Source organism: Euphorbia lathyris, chromosome 9 (genome assembly GCF_963576675.1).
Source record: "Euphorbia lathyris chromosome 9, ddEupLath1.1, whole genome shotgun sequence".
Taxonomy (NCBI): Eukaryota; Viridiplantae; Streptophyta; class Magnoliopsida; order Malpighiales; family Euphorbiaceae; genus Euphorbia; species Euphorbia lathyris.
In genome coordinates, this window is record NC_088918.1 from 51,071,002 (window position 1) to 51,091,272 (window position 20,271).

A 20,271-nucleotide genomic window follows, 5' to 3' on the forward strand; every position below is an offset into this window, starting at 1 on the left:
CGACTTCATCGTCGAATTCACCGGCTCATCTACCACCAACCCAAAGACAACAGCTCGTGCCAGCGACGTTTGGACTATGAGCATAGATGGGTCCTGCGCTCCAGGATGGGCAGGTGATGGCATAGCCATTCAAGGACCCAATAATCTCCACATGCGGTACGCCATCCGACTCAATTTCCCAACCACAAACAATCAGGCAGAGTATGAGGCCTTGATCGCAGCTCTTAGATTGTCGAAAACCATAGTGAACGGACAGCTAACGATATACTCAGACTCAAAGCTCGTTGTCAGCCACGTCAGCGGCACCTACAAGGCAAAAGATCCGATGATGTGCCAATACTTAGCCCTCGCCACATCCCTGATCGACGACCTCAAAACGAAAGGAATAGCCCTTGACCTCATACTGGTACCACGAGAGGAGAATGAGGAAGCGGATGCTATCGCCGCTCTGGCAGCGGGCGAATAGAATAATGAGCCAAACACCCTCATCGAGGTCAGCGGGTCCCCGGCCATTCGCGTAGAAAGCTCGCTACGAATCGATCCGGCAGATGCCGCGGCAGGGGGATGGAGAAGTCCAATTATCAGATATCTTCAGGACGGAACGCTCCCCGCGGATCGGACGCAGGCGTCCCTCGTTGTCCGACGTTCTTGGCGTTATGCACTGCATGAAGACTTACTCTATCGAAAATCTGCCACTCATCCCTGGTTGCGCTGTATATCCGAGGAAGAAGGCGATCACTGTCTAAAAGAAATTCACCAGGGCGTCTGTAGCTCACATCAGGGCGCCAGAACGATTGCGAAGAAGGCCCGACTCCAGGGGCTCTACTGGAAGACCATGGATTCCGATGCAACACGACTAGTTCGCAGTTGTCAGGCATATCAGCTACACGCCAACAGTCATCACGCCCCAACGGCTCCATTCAAGGGCATCATCACACCTTGGCCATTCGCGGTGTGGGGCATTGACCTGCTCGGCCCTTTCCTGATGGCCCTAGCTCAAAAGCGCTTCGTTGTAGTGGCGGTCGATCATTTTACCAAGTGGATCGAGGCTGAAGCAATTGCCAAGATAACAGCAGAAAACGTGATCGGTTTTCTCAAACGAGCAATCATATACCGATTCGGGGTCCCTCACTCCTTCATCACAGATAATGGGAGACAGTTCGACTGCGGCCAGTTCCGCGATTTCTGCGCGGAATGGGGTATCAGAGGACGATACACCTCGATCGCGCACCCTCAGAGCAACGGCCTCACTAAGGTAAGCAACCGGACGCTCCTGCGAGGAATCAAAACGCGCCTCTCCGACCAAGGCAGGGCATGGCCCGACCACATTGCGGTAATATTATGGTCATACCGCACTACCCCTCACTCAGGAACAGAACGCACTCCTTTTTTCCTCGCCTACGGAGCAGAAGCAATGGCACCGTCTGAAATCATCCTTTGCTCCCCCCGACAGACCAGTTTCGAAGAGATTGACAATAACGCGGAGCTTGCGGAAGCTAGCGACCGACTAGAGGAAGAGCGCCTCAATGCTCTGTTGCACATCACGGCCCATAAACAGAACATAGCTTGTTATCACGATAGGAGAGTTTGCCCTCGCACTTTTCAAGTCGGGGACCTTGTGCTTAGAGACGCCGCAGCTGCACAATCCCCATTGGCTCAGGGCAAGCTCGGCCAATCATGGGAAGGACCATACAAGATCGACACCGTTCTCCATAATGGAGCTTACAAGATCGCCTCTTTAGACGGTTTGGTCTATGACAATAGCTGGAATATCCAGACATTGAAGAAGTATTATCAATAGCTTGTAAGGAAGATCATCAATAAAAGTTTCTCGTTCTTTTCTTTGTGTTTTGTTAAGAAACCTCACCCTGACAAGAATAGAAAGCAAACTCCCTGTTTTCGGCCCTCGCACCGCAAAATCATCCCGGTCGCCTACATGATCGACCAACAATCCCATGTTGTTATCGATTGCTATAAAGTGGACACAACAATGCGTTTTCCGCTGAAAGAGCATCTACATGCTATCTAAAGGGCTTACCGAGCATCTCGGTCGCCTACGTAATCGACCAACAATCCCATATTGTTATCGATTGCTATTAAGCGAACACAACAACGCATTTTCCGCCGTAAGAGCATCTATATGCTATCCAAAGGGCTTACCGAACATCTCGGTCGCCCACGAAATCGACCAACAATCCCATATTGTTATCGATTGCTATTAAGCGGACACAACAACGCGTTTTCCGCCGTAAGAGCATCTACATGCTATCCAAAGGGCTTACCGAGCATCTCGGTCGCCCACGAAATCGACCAACAATCCCATATTGTTATCGATTGCTATTAAGCGGACACAACAATGCGTTTTCCGCCGTAAGAGCATCTACATGCTATCCAAAGGGCTTACCGAGCATCTCGGTCGCCCACGAAATCGACCAATAATCTCATATTCTTATTGATTGCTAAAAAGCGGACACAACGACGCGCTTTCCGCTGCAAAAGCATCACAATGCTATCCCATAGGCATGTCACGCACCTCTGACGGTTGCCTGACCGCAAAAACAATCTCATTTTTATAACTACATTATCCTGCCCCGTTAACCAAGCACTAAACAAATATGTTAAACGCTTAATAAGGAAGAAAATTTCAGGGTATACACGAAGAAGCAAAATCACATAGACTTATATTTCATACCCAGCCAAACATTACACAAGTCCATAACAGAAGAAAGGCCTCAACAACGGCCAAAACACGGAACACTTCAGATCAAACACATCGCCATCACTCGAGGTTAGCACGGATACCGTCAGGATTCGGGATGGCATCCGCGTCCATAAGAGCTTGATGCACGGCTCGCCAATCAATGCATTCGTCGGTGTTATGCCCGTTCTGCCTATGGCACAAGCATGCTTTCCCCACATGAGTCACTCGGTGTGCTGGATCGGTCGGTATAGGCCCCAGGAATCCCTGTCTCGAGAATTCAAGAAAAACTACGCTGCGAGGTTTCACCGGATCGACGAACGTCGCCCCATGGGGACGGCTCGGCGAAGCATGGCGCCCTAAACCGACGGTTTTCAAGCACAAGAGGAAGGTTCATCACCCGGTCTAGTTCATCGGACAGCAGCCGCCTAACCCAGGCAGGATGAGGGTTTGTCACGGGCACCACCGACTCATCAGGGTTCAGGAACCCGATCCCATCTTGCGACCATACTTTCTTCTCAGTAGAAGAAAAGGCGCTGATAACAACTTCGCATGAATCAGTCGCGGATCCAGTATAGGGTGCGGAACTCTCACTCTCCCCGTTTCGACTTTTCCGTCCAGACAGGAGAAGCATATCGCACCTTCTTGTCCAGCTCGTGATCATCCCTAGGGGGACAATACACGTAGGGATGAGGCATTGCCGATATAGCCTTCTAAACTTCGAGCACCTTATCAGAATCTACGACATCCCGGAGTGACATGATAACGAAGCTAGAAGTAAAAAAGAGGAGCAAGTAGATATTTGAAGTGCTTAAAATAGCAGCACCAGATGAACGAATACCGCAAGCAAAAATCGACTCCTATTTATAGCAAAGAAAGACAAGACTTGAAAAACACATCATGCAAGCTCAGATCAAATCAAAATGCAAAGTGATGATCACATTACTGCCACAAGATCCACAAAGATACCAACCGTACAGGAATCATTACACCTTTGAAAAACAAAAACAATAGGTAACAGTCTAAAATCACTTCTTCTTGAAACGAGCACAGAACTCTACGGCCTTCGCCTGGGCCGCCTTATCGTACACATTTGGAGAAAATATGACCTCCGGATGGACGTCATACCCGGCGGAGTGAGCAGCCGCGATCAGCATCATCCTATCCATTTTGATCAGCTTTTCCTCTCGCTGACCTGCAAAAGCGCGCAGCTCGCTGGCTTCCTTCCGAGCAGCCTCAAGCTCTCGCCTCAGTTTTTCATTCTCCTCGGACAGTGCGTCGGCTCTCCTGGCTCTCTTGTCGATTTTCTCCTTCATTCGACGAGTCCACAGGGTGGCAAACTTGAGCATCACTCTATAAGAGCAAATTTTCTCGGCATCAAGTTTGGATTTTTTCGCCAGCTCTACCCTGCCCCCTGTCTCCACCTTTAGCTTCTCGGCCAGCACAGCAATCTCACCCTCTCGGCGCTCCAACAGTTCCCCGGCGGCGGCAACTTTCCCATTTGCAGTTTCCAGCTCTTTCACCGTGTTCCGCAGGCCTTGCTCCATATCCCGGAATAGGTTCTCATCGTTAACGCACATATCAAAGATAGTGTTCGCGTTTTGAATGGCATGCGTCAGAAAAGCACAACTCAGTGCACAGTGGTTGGAAACAAATTCAGGTGAACAAATCAAGAGAGCTTACCACACCAAGCGCCGATAGGGTCTCCACGCCAAGGTTCATCTTGGACATGCCGTCCATTCGGACGACCTCCCCGGGCACCTTAGCTACGCGAGCCATCGCACAAGCTAGTTCCGATGTCGCCATATTCGAATGAACCGATAAGCCCATAACATACTCACGGAACTTGGCAATCTTCACGTCCATTCTCTTCATCATTTCCGGATGATCGCCTACGCGATCCATCATCCCTGCTCCGAGGTCAGAACCACCCTCGGTGCACGCTCGCTTCGAGCTGTCATCTTCTCCACCAACATCATCTCCAGCATGAACTTGGTCGCTCTCCATCCCAGCAACGGCCTTACCCTTGTCTTTCTTACGTTTCCGGGTAAGGGGCCTTTGAAGTTGTTTCTCAGCCTGCTCCTCTTCCACAGCCATCACCTCGGCCTCCTGATCCTCCACGGGCATCCCTTGCGGAATGTCCCCAGCAACCTCGAGGTCCTCATGCACCGAGAGCATGCCTCCCATGCTCTGAACCACCTGGTTCGCATCTTCGAGCGAAGAAAACGACGCCAGGGATCCAGAAGCAACAGCAAAAGCTTCCTCCGCAGTATCAAGGCCAACACCAAATTCGTTTGGATCAAAGTCCATGCTGACGCGGGGATCTCCGGGACCTGCACGACAAGAAAGAACGGAAGGTTTTAGAAGACATAAATCACATGGGAACAACACATTGAAAGAAATGAACAAAACCCACAACCCCGACCCCTCACCTACAACAGCGACGTTCACAGAAATCGCTTCTAGTTCCGCTAACTCTCCGGCTTTGAAATTGTACCCACGTTTCCACTTCTCAAAATCCGCTGCTGTCCATCCGAATATCTGAGCCATTCGCCATTGGTTCCAAATATAGTACTCGGCGGCTAGAAAATGACGCACAAGCTCGTCGACGTCCTGCTTACGATGTTTATCTGTCGGGAGCCCCTTCAAGTATGACACTAGTCGCTCCTCAAAAGGCAACTTTTCTAGGGTCTTTAGCCAACGGCTGGGATCCATGGGCTCCTCGTTCCACACTACTCGGAAAGGGAAGTCGTCGTCCAGCTTTCGCACCAAAAAGTAACGGTGCCTGTACTCATGAACTTTATCCTTCAACCCGCCAATCACCTTGAACTTTTGGTGCGAGAAGGTAACGTGTTGAGATCTGGGACCCTTATTCGGCCGAAAAAAACTCGCGGAATACCAGTCCAGTTGCCCGATATCCAGTCAACCGACATAAGGAGTAGAAGGCCATCATCATCCTCCACCCGTTCGGATGAATCTGACTAGGGCACAAGTCATATTCCTTCAGAACCTCCACAAAAAAGGGAAGTAGGGGCAAGCGCATTCCCGATTCAAGCTGCTCCTCGTAAACGATAAGCTCGTTCGCGCCACCCGCATGATGAGCACGGATATCTTCCCCAAGCGCGACCAACTCGTAAGGCTTCCCCAATCGATACACCGCAGAAATAGCGGCCAAATCCCCAGCCACAATAATACTATGCGCATCCTCGACTGACAAAGATTCTGGCCTTTTTGGCCGCTCCACTCCCTCAAATCGCCGACCATCAATATTAGTGACCCCCGCGGCACGAGTCCATACCCTCTGGCGCATCTCCTCGTAAATCGAAGCCAAGGGATGTTGTTCGGTAATCAAGCCCTCTTGTACTACCACCACTACCTCAAGAACTCCGGCTGCAACTCCCCCTAGCGGCCGTTCGACACTAGGCGGAGCACGCTCTAGGATTTTCTTCCTCTTTATCGCTACAGAAGCACTCTCCTCTCCCGCGTTCGCTTGCCTTTTCCGTTTTACGACCCGAGTTCGTGAAGCGTCACGCAGCGTAAAATCACCCGGTGTGACGGGCGGCAATCTTCTTAGGGCTCCCCGTGAAGAACCCTCTGACATACTCCCCCTCCCCAGAATAAAACAACTAAAGAAAAAGAGCGAAAGAAAGGAGATATTAGAGGCACGACTGACCTCGCAAACGGTTACGACTAGTATCGTAAGGAAGGTTCTGCAAAACTCCGTCAAACTAATATGTCCGCTACCCAGCAAGCGTGACTGGAACGGCGGCTCCGAGGAAGCGATCGGCAAAAAACAGCGGCTTCAAAAGTAACACGGGACGGAACAAAGATAAAAGAGGGAAAATATTCTGGCAAAGTAAACCGAAAAAGAGGGTTTACCCTGCAATTTATAGCCAGCCAAAAGCGACGGCGCCGGCAGAGCACGGTGTCCAAGGTGTCTTTTACGGCGCATGCAGGGGCATTTAATGAAGGGGCAATTAATGATGCACTGATATCCACAACGCATGCAAAGTTTCTGAACGGTCTCTAGCGGGGAAATCGGGCACCTTTCCGCCCAGCTGTCCACCACTTGTTAAAAGAGGACAGAAAACCCCTTCAAGCTAATGTCTCCTCACATGAAATACTCGGTTAATCTACCCGGGGGGGACTACTTGATTCGGATTGTCACCTCAAGGCCCAAGAGGCCCACCAAGGTTCGAGAAGCAGAAGGCCCCCCAGGCCCAAGTCTGTCCAGTATAAATAGGCCATTAAAGGAAGAAGCACGGATCGGGTAACTCATAACCTCTCTACTATATTCACATTAGATTGAAAAGCTCTCTAAGAATCACTAACTGTCTTAATCTTCGGACTATCCGCAGGGACCGATCCCCGCGCAGGGCCGATCCACGAGAAGGCAAGACCTCATCGACGGAGCCCCGGATCACTATTCCGCATTCCCAGATTAGAACGTATTCAGGAAATCATCTATAGGAAGCTGCCTAAAACGGACATGTGGACCAATAATTATCCCGGATCCCAAAGACACGCTCTTAGGTCCTATGAAATGCGAAATGATATAAATTTTTTTGAAGCCAATAGAAAACTGACACGAGTAAAAGCGTATAAACTATTCAGGTATTCATTTATCTATAAATAATCTCAAAACCTGAGCCTCAGGTACGTCATTCATTCACTGATTTAATCAATCATCTTTCAAGTTATCTCGTAATTTCCAGTACTTCACTGACTTAAGCATAAGAGAGAGTTCGACAGAATCCGGCCCCTTCCTAAATGTTTGTTACTTTCTCAGGTCATCAGAAGTAGTTCGAAGATTATATTCAGTATTAAGGACATCACCTACTAAACATTTGAGATAGTACATGTGATAAATCCATTTTTCCTGATATCTCAAGTCGGATCACCAATCCTAATGAATTCCTTCACCGGATCCATGCAATTGTCTAGATATCCGAATACCTAAAGCTTGTTAGATCAGTTTTCTATTCATGAACATAAGACATTTTACATGCAAGTCTTTGCAGTATTATGTTAACCCCTTAAACATAATATTTGACTTTGGGCAATTTAAGTTAATCAATTAATTAATTAGAATAACAAAGTTTGATCTCACTTCATACTTGTATGAACACTTTATGATTACTTTTATAAACTTGATATTTCTTTTATTTTAACTTGTTTAGAACATCTCCAAGAGACTATTGGTATGCTCTAAAAATAATATAAATAATTGAACTCTTACTGATTTAAGAGTGACTAAAACATTATCTCCAACAATACTCTTTATATTCACTCATTATTTAGTATTTTATCATTAAAATATTAATTATTGTTATAGTTACCAATAGTGATACGAGAAACTACTCAATAACAAATTGTTAATAAAAAAAATGAAATAAGAAGTCACCAAGAGTGAAGAGAATCTCTCTATTAATAGAATGAACTCTTAGTAATTTGAGGGGTCACTAAGAGATTGTTGGAAATACTTTTAAGATAACAAACAATTCATTTATTAATACATTTTATTCTACAACAATTGTCTATAGGACTCAAAACCCACATTACTGACCCCGTCGTAGAACACAACATATCGAATAAAGTGCGATTCCTCCTTTCCAATACACCGTTGTACTGTGAGAGAATCACATTCTCTTGTAGATAATCTAAAAACTCACTAGAAAGATATTCACCACCATGAAAATAGTAATCTTTCCCTATTGTTAATTGTGTTGTATTAGTGGTCTAATGACAAGATTAAAAGAGTCATACCAAATAAGCTGACAGTTCAAATATGGGTATATTTGTCAGTGGGTAATAATTACGATGACATATTTAACTGCTTATTTGATAGGAATATATGTGCTAAAACAGACCAATATATGTGCTACAATAGACGAATATAAGGGAATATATGTATATTAAACCAAAAGAATATTACAGCAAGTCCAGGAGAAAAAGCAACATACATACACCGAAAATGTATGAGCAGAAAGGTTTTGATATCTACAAGTCCAAATGCAGTGAGTGCCATCACATGTTGTGGGTGCCCAATGCTTCCTGAAGTTTTTTCACTGCACTATCGTAGTGTACAAAGCCCATGAACCAAAATTCATGATTGTCAACTGATATTATCTGAATGTATTTTTCTCCAGGTTTCACCTTGCTTGTTGATGGATTCACTCCCTTTAGCTGATGCAATGGAATTACAACCTGCCAAAATCAATCAATCACAAATTAAGCAACTTTGCATGGTTTTACCCATCTCACATCAATGAATTTCCCACTAATCATGGAACTTTTGCAAGATTTTAATCAAGCCACTCCCAACTTACCCCTAAAGTGAGAATATTCTACAAGGAACATGTATGTCTGTAGAGCATAAACAGACGGATCTTCTCTTACATCTTACTAGCACTTACCAGTTGGGTCAACAGATTTCAATTAAACTTAGTAGTTAGTGCATAATGATGCAACATAATTTTTTTTTTTTTTTTTGCAAATATCACTAGTAAAGTACGAAATTAACAAAATGGGCATGGACTATTATACTCTGGTCTACACACTGATTGTCAAGAAATACTTGCATATCAAAATTTAATTCTGGAAGATCTGAGCAGTCTCTACTGACTCTTCTGCAGTAACAATATTATGTGTCTGCCTATGAAGCACGGAAACGTTCATCCATCTGCGTTTCAACGTTTCCCAGAGATGTGGGAAACGGAAACGCCCGGAAACGTGCCCGAAAATTAACAAAAAATTGAAACGCGTTTCCATCAGAAAAAAACTTTTCACTGCCTAATTTCAAACAGTTCGTATCTATTGCGATTCAGACTTGAGAAAATTGAAATCCATCCATAATCATGTTTACTGAAACATTTAATTGATTTCAAAAGTAACAAATCTAATTCAATGTAAACAGCTTACCATACTTAATTACTGCAACTACTGAATCTTATTGAGATTGAAATTGAGAAAAAAATCAGGTATTCATCGCAGCTCTCCTGTTTTTTATTCTTTCTTCTGGTTGGTTTCTTATTCCCTGTTTTATGTTTCTTCTTTCTCGAAGTGGTTGGTTATGTTGTTGACGAATGTTACTCTTTATTTACTTTTTATTTATTTTTTAATTGAAGGACATGCATGATGACAACCGACAAACTTTTGTATTCACTGTAAAAAAATTTATATTCATATAAAAAGCAAATTAACTTAATCATTGTAAAATTTTACCTTTTTTTCATACAATTTTCTTTTTCCTTAGAATTTGAGATGATTGATTGTAGTCTTATTCATTTTTATCTTTATTATATTTTTTAATATTTATAAATATATCCCTATATTTTTAATATTTGCACGTTTCTCCACGTTTCCATTTCCTATGTTTTTTAGAAATTCCGTTTCCGGTTTCCGTTTCCCGGTTTCCGTTTCCGTGCATCATAGGTGTCTGCATCTTATCATGATGACATCAACTTATTTCTACCAATTGATCACTCAAATAATGCATTCATCTCTTATTCACTTCTCTTAAATCACAGTTTTTAGAGACATGAACAGTCTCACTTTGCAAACTAAAGTATCTCATGCACATATATGCTTACTATTTCAGTTGAACTGGCAGAATAAAGTATATGAGCTAAAACTTTCATACAAATTATTATAGAATATGAAGTTGCAGTGTCAGGCGTGCTGATAAAATATTAAAGGGTTAAGGTGCAAAAATACCCTTAACGTTTTGGGTCAGGAGCAATTTTACCCCTAACATCTAAAATAGTGCAATTTTACCTTTAACGTTGGTAACCAAGAGCAATTTTACCCCCCTAACGTTGATAATTTGGGCAAATTTCAGACACTATTATAAAACACAAATATTTTTGTTTATTATTCTGCACCAATTGCATATCAATTCGTTCTAAAAAAAGGATTTCATGTTTTTTATAATTTAATAATAGAATTGGAGATTAATATTTATAAATTCGGTGAACTTTTTTGAATTTTTTTTTTGTCCAATTCGTACAAAAGACAGTATATTTTTTTGATTTTTTTTTAATTTTTTTTTCACATCCCAACATATGTTGTGATTTGTTACTGTTAAAATGACGCAATTTATCAATGTTAGGGGTAAAATTGCTCTTGGCTTCTAACATTAGGGGTAAAATTGCACCATTTTAGACGTTAGGGGTAAAATTGCTCCGTTAGGGGTATTTTTGCACCTTAACCCAATATTAAAAATAGGCAGGTTAAGAAGCATTTCTCAAGTTAAAAATGTTTCTTTCGCAAGCAACCAATTGCTTCTAAAAATGAAATTCACAGAAATCAATGAAATCCTCTTCTACGCAAAGAACCAATAATCATCAGATGAGAAACTAATTCAATTTCAAAAATGAATAAGAAAAAACTTAAAGCCATGTCCATGCACAGAAATCAGAGTTCATCTTACTTATTACTTAGGGTCTGCTTGGATTGAGGTTAGTGGAGGTTAATTAAAGGGAGATTATTTATGTAACCTTGCTTGGGAAGGAGTTTAAATGGAGGTTATTTTTCTAACCTTGCTTAACCTTGCTTGGGAAGGAGTTTAAGTTCAAATGAGGGTTAGATGGAGGTTCAAAAACCTCCAATTTCAGTCCCACCAAATTGGTGGGATCTAGAGGTTCTCTAATCTCCCCTCCCTTCCCTTCCGCTCCCTTCCCCTCTCTTTAATGAACCTTACGAAACTTTCATCCAAGCAGACCCTTAAGTTCATCTTCTATGGCCCTACTAGCAAAGGGTTTGCAGTTCCAAGAGTGGCACACGAGATTACCATGAAAAATATTGAGACAACAAAATTAATACTAACAAGTATGATGTAAGTACCTTGTAAAAGCTATATTGAGTTTCCTCGCCAGCTTTGTAAGACAGAGGATTGTCACTGCAAAATGCAAGCTTTGCAGTTGACAAATACAAGACTCCCATAACTGGACCAGCAGAAGTGGATAGATAGCATGCATATGTTCTTAGAAGTTGCTCCTCAGGAACTGTCTCAAAACTTTGGCGAAAAATCTTCTCATAGCCCCCTTCCGCGAGAACTTTAGTTTGATGAGCAATTCTACCCACAGCAGCATCAGCAAAGCTAGGGCCTGTTTTCACTGATTGAAGTAAAAGAGGAATTGGATCAGCTGAAAAAACTTTAGCAAAAGTATATTAAGCATGCAAATATCAAATATCAGCTAAAACCAACTCTCAAAATGAAGAGAGGAATTATTCGTCCTAATAGCTATGAACTCAAACAGTGGAGAAGCAGTCAATAGTAAAATTGTTCCGTATGGAAAATGAATCCAGAATCAGGAAGCAAACACAAGGACCTCCTTATAAATGAAGAAAAAGCACACAGCTCCTCTAGGAAAAGGTAAGCACTCTACTGATGCGGGCATCTCCTCCAAGAAGCTAAGCCAAGATGAAAGAAGGTCTCACACGGCGTGTAACATCAGCCACACGCTGTGTGAGCAGGGTGCTGAATGAAGGAGGACATGAAGATTGATCCATACTGCATGTCGATGGCTTTCCTCACCCGCCGTGTTCATCCACACAACGTGTCAGACAAACCACACGCCGTGTGGGATTGCTTCCTCACCAAGGAGAAAAGCAGTCATAATCCTGCTTCATTTTATTTACTGTTTTGCCACTTTGTAATTACTTATTTACTACTTAGCCATTTACCCTTTCTACCCTACTTTACCCCTAATTAGCTAGTTATGGAATGTAACCTTAGTGAGGGTTTTATTTTCCTTATTTCAGGGCAGGTATTTAAACCCCAAACTTTGTAAGGATGATCATCAATCCTAATTTAGTTAGTAAAGAACTTCTTTCATTGATTTACGATCCAAAATCAACACTATTGTCGTTTATCCGTATTAGTTGGTATCAAGCCAATCGTTTTCCTAACCGAGAATCATTTTGGCAATGGTTCAACCGAGAGTACCGCAAGAATCAATGGAATCCACACACAAAAGATTTGAAGAACTTAGAGAGCTCATCATGGAGCAAAGTCGGATTCAACTGGAAGGGCAAAGACATTTCGAAGAGCAAATACGAGCCTCCATAGAAAACTTCAAGCTAGAGATGCGGGCTACGAACCCACAACCCGCCGGAGGTCCTAATCGGAAGAATGAGGAGATTCCGATACCACAACCACAAAGGCGACTCACATCACCACGTTCACCGCTACCAGGGCAGAATATAACACCATAACATCCACATCAAGCATGCCCTAGAGCTCACGAGGTAAGGAGACCGAACTATGTCATCGTTCATAATGAAGATAACGATAACGATGATTTTGATGATGTTGGGCATGCTAGATATAGTAGAAATGATGAAAATGTTGATAATGTTGGTGTAGTTGGTAATAGACATGTGGATATTGTTGAGCATGCTAAGGGTGGATATGTTGGAAACTTCGATCGGAATGACGCCTTCAAGCTTAAAATTGACTTGCTTTTGTTCGAGATGGCTTGGATATAGAGGGGTGCCTAGATTGGTTATCCAAGGTGGAGAGATTCTTTGAATATGTCGGTATTTCAGATGAGCGGAAAGTCCGATTAGTAGCCTATCGATTGAAGAGAGGAGCTTCGGTTTGGGGAGATCAAGTAAGGGAAGAAAGAAGAAGAGGGGGAAGGGAATCGATTAGATCTTGGCTTCGGATGAAGGCGTTGTTGAGGGAGCGGTTTCCACCACAAGACTATGAATAATACATCTATAGCTCGTATCATGGGTGCTCGCAAGGTGCTAAGAGTGTCCATGAATATACCTCGGAATTCTTGCAACTTTCGGCAATGGCAAACTTGTCGGAAACCGAAAGTCAAATGACTTCTAGGTACCTTGAGGGATACGGTACAACATACAAGACAAAAATTGGTACACAAATGGTAATTCTGGTGCAAAACGCTCGGAATTTAGCTCTCAAGACCGAGTCACAATTGAGTGTGAGAACACAGGATACTTATCGGAGGTACAGGGTGATGATCCGCTAAGAGAAGCTTAGAAGGCGGTTGATAAGGGCAAGCAAGTTGCTAGGGCTAGTGGAATGAAAACTCCTATTGCGGGAAAACCACCAATGTGGGATGTGAGGCCTTATAGGGTAGCACCACCACCTCCTAGGGGCAACAACCCCTACATCAAGCCGGCACCATTCAAGTGTTTCCATTGTAACGAGTCGAGACACCACTCAAACGAATGCCCTAAGAGGAGTGCCAATGTAGTGGAGCAGTTTGAAGATGATTATGAAGAGGATGATGGTGTATTTTGTGAACCAATTGATGATGAGGATGATGGGAGTATGATAATGCTCATGCTATTAACGTTGTTCGACAATTGTTGGTCTCCAACCGGGTTGAGGAGGATCAACGGCAACACCTATTTCGTATCCTTTATCTAGGGGAGAAGTGTAATGTCATCATCAATAGTGGGAGCCAAAAAAATATCATTAATGATGTCGCGGTTCAGAAGTTCGCTTTGATTGTGGAAGCACACCCTAGTCCCTACAATGTTGGATGGATCAAAAGCATCGGTGAATTGAGGGCAGCCCGACAGTGAAAGGTCCCAACTGTCATCGGAGAGTATTAAGACAAGATCTATTGCGATGTGGTGGATATGGATGCCTGCCCCTTACTCTTGGGAAGGCCATAGTAATTTGATAGGAATGCCACCCATGCCGGAAAGAGGAACACCTATAGGTCTGTGAGCGATGGGGTGAGGTACGTGCTTACACCCATGGTGGGAGAACCCAAATCGATGAAGAAAACTACATTAACCGTTTGCCCTACTCAAAAGGCATTCATCAATGAACGTGAGGAGAGTCAAATGGTTTATGTGGTGATGGTAAAGGTAAGTGGAAAGCCGAAGGTATAGAAAGAGAGAGAAGTGATGGAAGAGGTGAACTTTATGCTTGAGGAGTACAAAGTGTTTCCCGAAGAGTTACCTTATAGGCTACCACCTCTACAGGACATCCAACATCATATTGACTTAGTACTCGGAGCTAGCCTACCAAGTCTCCCACACTATCGGATGGGCCCTAAGGAAAGTGAGATCATGAGGGAAAAGGTTGAAGAACTTGTCATGGGTTATGTGAGGGAGAGCATGAGTCCTTGTGCGATTCCAGCATTACTCACACCAAAGAACGATGGATCTTGGCGTATGTGCATTGATAGTCAGGCTATCAATAATATCACCATTCGGTATAAATTCCCTATAGCTTGATCAACTTAGCGGGTCTAAGGTTTTCTCGAAGATTGACTTGAGTGGCTACCAACAAATTCATATTCGGGGCGACGATGAGTGGAAGACCGCTTTCAAGACTCGGCATGGGCTATATGAATGGTTAAGTGATGCCGTTTGGAATGACCAAGTGCTCCAAGTAATTTCATGAGGCTAATGAATCAAGTGTTCCATCCCGTGATTGGGAAATTTGTGGTAGTCTATTTTGATGACATTTTTATTCATGCCGAACATTAGATGAACATGTGAAGCACTTGAGAGTGGTGTTAGATTTGATGAGGAAGCATCAACTGTATCCAATGCAAAGAAGTATGACTTCGTGATGGAGAGATTGATCTTCTTTGAGTACGTAGTGAGTGGAGACGGAATCTAGATGGATGAAGAGAAGGTTATGGTTGTTCGGGAATGGCCAACACCGAAGAATGTGGTGGATATTCATCCGGAATTTCAGCGCCATTGTAGCACTCCTAACCAAATGCTTAAAGAAAGGGAGGAGATTCAAGTGGGGTGAAGAGCACGACTCTGGTGTTAACTTTTTCCAATTTTGATAAGCTGTTTAAAGTTGAATGCAATGCAAGTGGAGTTGGAGCCGGCGGAGTATTGATGCAAGAGAGGATGTCGATAGCATACTTTAGTGAGAAGTTGTGCGATTTGAGGCAGAAACGAGCTACATACGACAAAGAGTTCTATGTAAGGTTCGGGCTCTAGAGACATGCAAGCACTACCTTGTGGGAAAAGAGTTCATTCTCTACACCGATCACCAAGCCCTTAAATACTTGGAAAGTTAGAAGCAACTTAGGAGCTCCATGCGCTCGAAATGGTCCGCCTTTGTGGATAAGTTTCCCTACAAACTTATTCACTAGACTAGACAACAAAACAAAGTAACGGATGCCCTAAGGCAAATGGTGACACTCCTAAAGACATTGGCTCTTGAGGTAGACTGTTTTGAGCGCATGAAGGGTCTACAAAGAGGATCCAGATTTCGGGGCCATCTGGGAAAATTGTAAGGGTCAACCCCGGGGATGGAGAGTATCACCTACTTATGAGTACCTCATGCGGGGCAACCAACTGTGTTTACCATGCACCTCCATCCGGGAGAAAGTGATCTGAGATCTTCATGGGGAAGCCGACTAGGGGGCCATTTTGGGCAAGACAAGACCTGCGAAGCGGTTAGTTCCCAATACTTTTGGCCAAGGATGAGAATGGATATGACCTACTTTGTAGAGTGTTGCTACAAGTGTCAAACTTCCAAAGGGCACTCTACTAATTCTGGCTTACACATGCCCCTACCGGTTCAGGACTCCGTATGGGAGGACTTGTCAATGGACTGTATTGGGTCTCCCAAAGACACAACGGGGCATGGATTCTATCTTTATGGTGGTGGAATGATTCTCCAAGATGGCACATTTCATCTTGTGCCGGAAAACCAACGGATGCCCTAAGATTGCATGGTGTTCCAAAGAGTATTGTTTGGGATAGAGACACAAAGTTCCTAAGCCATTTTTAGCGTACCTTGTGGACTCTATTCGACACTAGCTTGAATTTTAGCACAACCGCCCACCCACAAACTTACGGACAAACCGAGGCAGTCAACCATACTTTGGCAAACCTCTTGAGGACCAAATGTATGGACAAACCAATGATGTGGGACTTGGTATTGTCTCAAGCAGAGTTTGCTTATAATAGTCATACATTCGATCACGGGAAGTCACCTCTCGAAGTGGTATATACAAAGACCCAACCATACTCTAGACATTGTAGACCTCCCGAAGAGCGAGAAAAAGAATGTGACCTCCCACAACCTTACTAACGAATACCAACAAATGCACTTAGAGGTCAAGGAACCCTTGAAGAGTGGAACAAGAAGTTGAAAGCAAAGGTTGATGAACACCGGAAGGGTCTTCAGTTCGAAGTCGGGGATGAGGTGATGGTATACCTAAAGGAAAGGCTCGCTAGCACACCAAGTAGCAAGCTTCGACCAAGAAAGTATGGTCCGTATAAGATAAGCAAGAAGGTTAATGCAAATACCTATCATGTGGCTCTCCCCAATTGGCTAGGGAAGATGTCAACAACATCCTTCATCGTACATGATCTAAGCCCATAGAAGCCAGATCGGTCTCTTGAATTTACTAAGGAGGAGTCAAGGGTCCAGCTCCTTTGAAGAAAGGGAGAATGGTACGAGCATCTCCTCCAAGAAGTCAAACCAAGATGGAAGAAGGTCTCACACGGCGTGTAACATCAGCCACACATCGTGTGAGCAGGGTGCTGAATGAAGGAGGACATGAAGATTGATCCACACGTCGTGATCACACGACGTGTCAAAAGGCCGCATAGCGTATGGATGGCTTGCTGAAGCTCCTAGAAATTTTGTGACAATACACATGGTGTGCGGCTTCCTCACACGTCGTGTGACCTATTTGGGGAGGCCATCGAAGACGATCCCTGTGCGACCGTTCTAGCTGCTTGAGTTTTCAGCCACACGGTGTGTCAGACAGACCACACGCTGTGAAATCCCTCACCAAGGAGACAAGCCTACCATAATCCTACTTTATTCTATTTACTGTTTTGCCACTGTAATTGCTTATTTACTACTTTGTCATTTATCCTTTCTACTCTACTTTACCCCTTATTAGCTAGTTATTTGTTATTTACTAGTGAGGGCTTTATTGTCCTTTGTCTTTATGTTAGAAGGATATTTAAACCGCAAACTTTGTAAGGATGGTCATCTTTTAATCAATCAAACATAAATTCTCTTTGACAACAAGGTTTTATAACTCTATTTAGGATTCACTCCTAGTTTAGCTAGTAAAGGGCTTCTTTGGTTGATTTACTATCAAAATCAACACTATCATCATTTATCCAGTTCTGCAAAATATCAATTTTAGAGAATGAGAAGATGCATGACGAAGCAGGAATGTATGAGACTGCGGAAAGCGGATTAAGTAATACTTAATTCAAATTGGAAGACATAAAAAAAGAACACAACAGCGGGTAACCACTAGTGCACAAGATTAGACGATTAGGGTAAAAAATAAATTTGATAAATGGAACATGATCTAAATACTTACAGTGTTGCCACATATTGCCAGCAAGATCTTCAGCCTTCTTGGTCGCCTCAGCCGCTTTCTTTCCCCATTTCTCCAGCACATCCTTCATTTGTCCCATAGTATCTGCTAAAATTGAATTCATTGGAGAAAAGCAAAATTCAATTCAAATGAAGACAATTAGAATCAAACATATTCCTGAAAACCTAGGATTCAGAAAGCTTACTCTTAGAGGAAGATGGGGCAACAGGCGCCGGAGAAACATATGGATTAGATTCAGCAGGCATAACAGTGGCAGCAGCTCCTGAGATGGGAGCGGGACTTGAAGAAGGAGGAGCCATGGAAACGTCAGCCCAATTCTCAGAGGGAGGAGCAACGTCGTTGGGATCGAGCTTTGGGTAAGGAGCATAATCCGTAGTATGAGGACTGTTGTCTTGGATTTTGTGGGAGTCAGCAGAAATTGGTTTGGTTTCCTTGGTCTGATCGACCGTCGGCTGACTATGACTTTGCTCCATGAGTTTCTCTGTTTGTTCGAATCTAAAATGGAGCAAAAGATTTGTTGTATTGTATGTTTTGAAGTCTAGCTAGCTTATAGAAAGGATCGAATTCAGAAGGACATCATGGTTTGATCTGAGAGATTGATTTATTGGATTTATGCATCACCCATTTCCCAACGGTCCCAAGTTTATTCTTGGTCAAAAAAAGGTCAAACTTCTTATTTCCAGAATATTCTATTGGGGTTCGATTCTTTTCTTTTGAATTTAGCATACGCCAGTAACAACTAAGAAGACGTGTTTGATTTTTGTTCATGCTAATTGTAAGTGTAAATTTTTTTTTTTTTTTTAATAAATATTTAAGTACCTCGCCAAAAAACTTTGACACGAGGTATGTATGTCATTCAGATTTCGTTTGGTCATATGTCACCTCTGACATAAATTGCCATATAATATGATTTTTTCTTACCCAAAATAAATTTACCACATTAATTCCTAAACTAATTTTATCCTAATATTAAAATAAGATAATCAACCTCATTTACCCGAATCCATCCAAATTTCATTTTCTCCACGTGGAAGAAAGGTTTCTGAGGAATCGGCACGATTTGAAATCTTTTTTCGCTCGAAATAAATCGAGCACTTCCAATCCATTCGAGATGGCTTTCCTGATCTCAACAATGGCACTCTTCTATATTTCCGTTTTTCGATAATAAAATTCTTCTTCTTAAATATTTTGTTATGTTCTTGGATATAAGTGGTAGAAATTTTCAATCGATGAAAGTGGTAAGATAATGCGCATTAACATGTGAATGAACCATATAAATACAAAGGAAAAAAAGTTAGGTAATCAAAAGCAGAAAAGATAAGGGTTGTCATTTTTTCAAATAGAAAAGAATATGTTCCATGGTGAAAGTTGTCCCAACAACACTAAAACGATTGTTGGTAGAAAAAAAAACACAACTAACTGAATTAATTTGTCTCGCGATTCCTCTTGCAATAAAAAATGAGAAATCGATGAAGATGTTACTATGAAGATGTTTGTAGAGAGAAAAAAAAATGACATAATCTATGTATTCTAGACGTTCTAATTTAGGGGTTAGGGTAAAGTTAATTTGTAGTCAATGTTATAAAGTTATTTTAGGGATTGACATAACATGTAAGGAAAAATTATATGACGTGGGGATCTACGTGTCAGATGACATGTTGTTTAATGTGATTTGAATGACATGCATAACTAAAACATCTAAATCTAGTTTAAAGTATTACAAAATTTAGGGAAAAGTACAAAAATAAATCTTGTGGTTTGAGTCATTTTCAAAGATAAAGTATGTGGTTTAAAAATTTACAAAATAGTACATTGTAGTTCATTCCGTTAGCAAAGACAATCCAAACTGATTAACAGTGTTAAAAAAAGTCAAATGGTAAAGAGCTATTTTTATCTTTATATTTATTTATTTATAAATTAACCAATTTATTATCTAATTATCACACAAAAAAACCTCGTAACAAAATATCAAATTTACCATCTCTCTCCTTTTCTCACATCTCTCTTTAATTTATTTTCATTCTCTTTCTAAACACACTCACCCACTCTCTATTTTCTCATTCTAAACGCATTCACTCTCACTTTCTATATAATGTCATGGTTGATTACTTGGAAAAATCCCTAAGTCCCAAAAGCCTTTCACATGTGGTCAACAATGGCTTTGTGCAGAGTTGAGCTTTGATCAACACATGATAAATAAATTAATATGGGAAAATTCAAGTTGAGATCATCAGCAGCAGCACA

At 42.5% G+C, this 20,271-nt stretch overlaps 1 protein-coding gene across 2 annotated transcripts; it reads right to left on the reverse strand.

The window, feature by feature from the left end:
- Positions 1-8,524: 8,524 nt before the first annotated feature.
- Positions 8,525-18,717, reverse strand: LOC136206178 (GEM-like protein 1). Of its 2 annotated transcripts, none has more exons than XM_065997133.1 (4): positions 18,212-18,717; positions 18,010-18,114; positions 11,543-11,814; positions 8,525-8,905 (listed from the first exon to the last, which is right to left on the reverse strand). In XM_065997133.1, the coding sequence occupies exons 1-4, from the start codon at positions 18,498-18,500 to the stop codon at positions 8,726-8,728; spliced, it is 846 nt and encodes a 281-aa protein (XP_065853205.1). In that variant the 5' UTR covers positions 18,501-18,717; the 3' UTR covers positions 8,525-8,725. The 2 variants fall into 2 exon arrangements, with proteins under 2 accessions (XP_065853205.1, XP_065853206.1); XM_065997134.1 differs by having other exon boundaries at positions 18,010-18,111; positions 18,212-18,714.
- Positions 18,718-20,271: the final 1,554 nt, after the last annotated feature.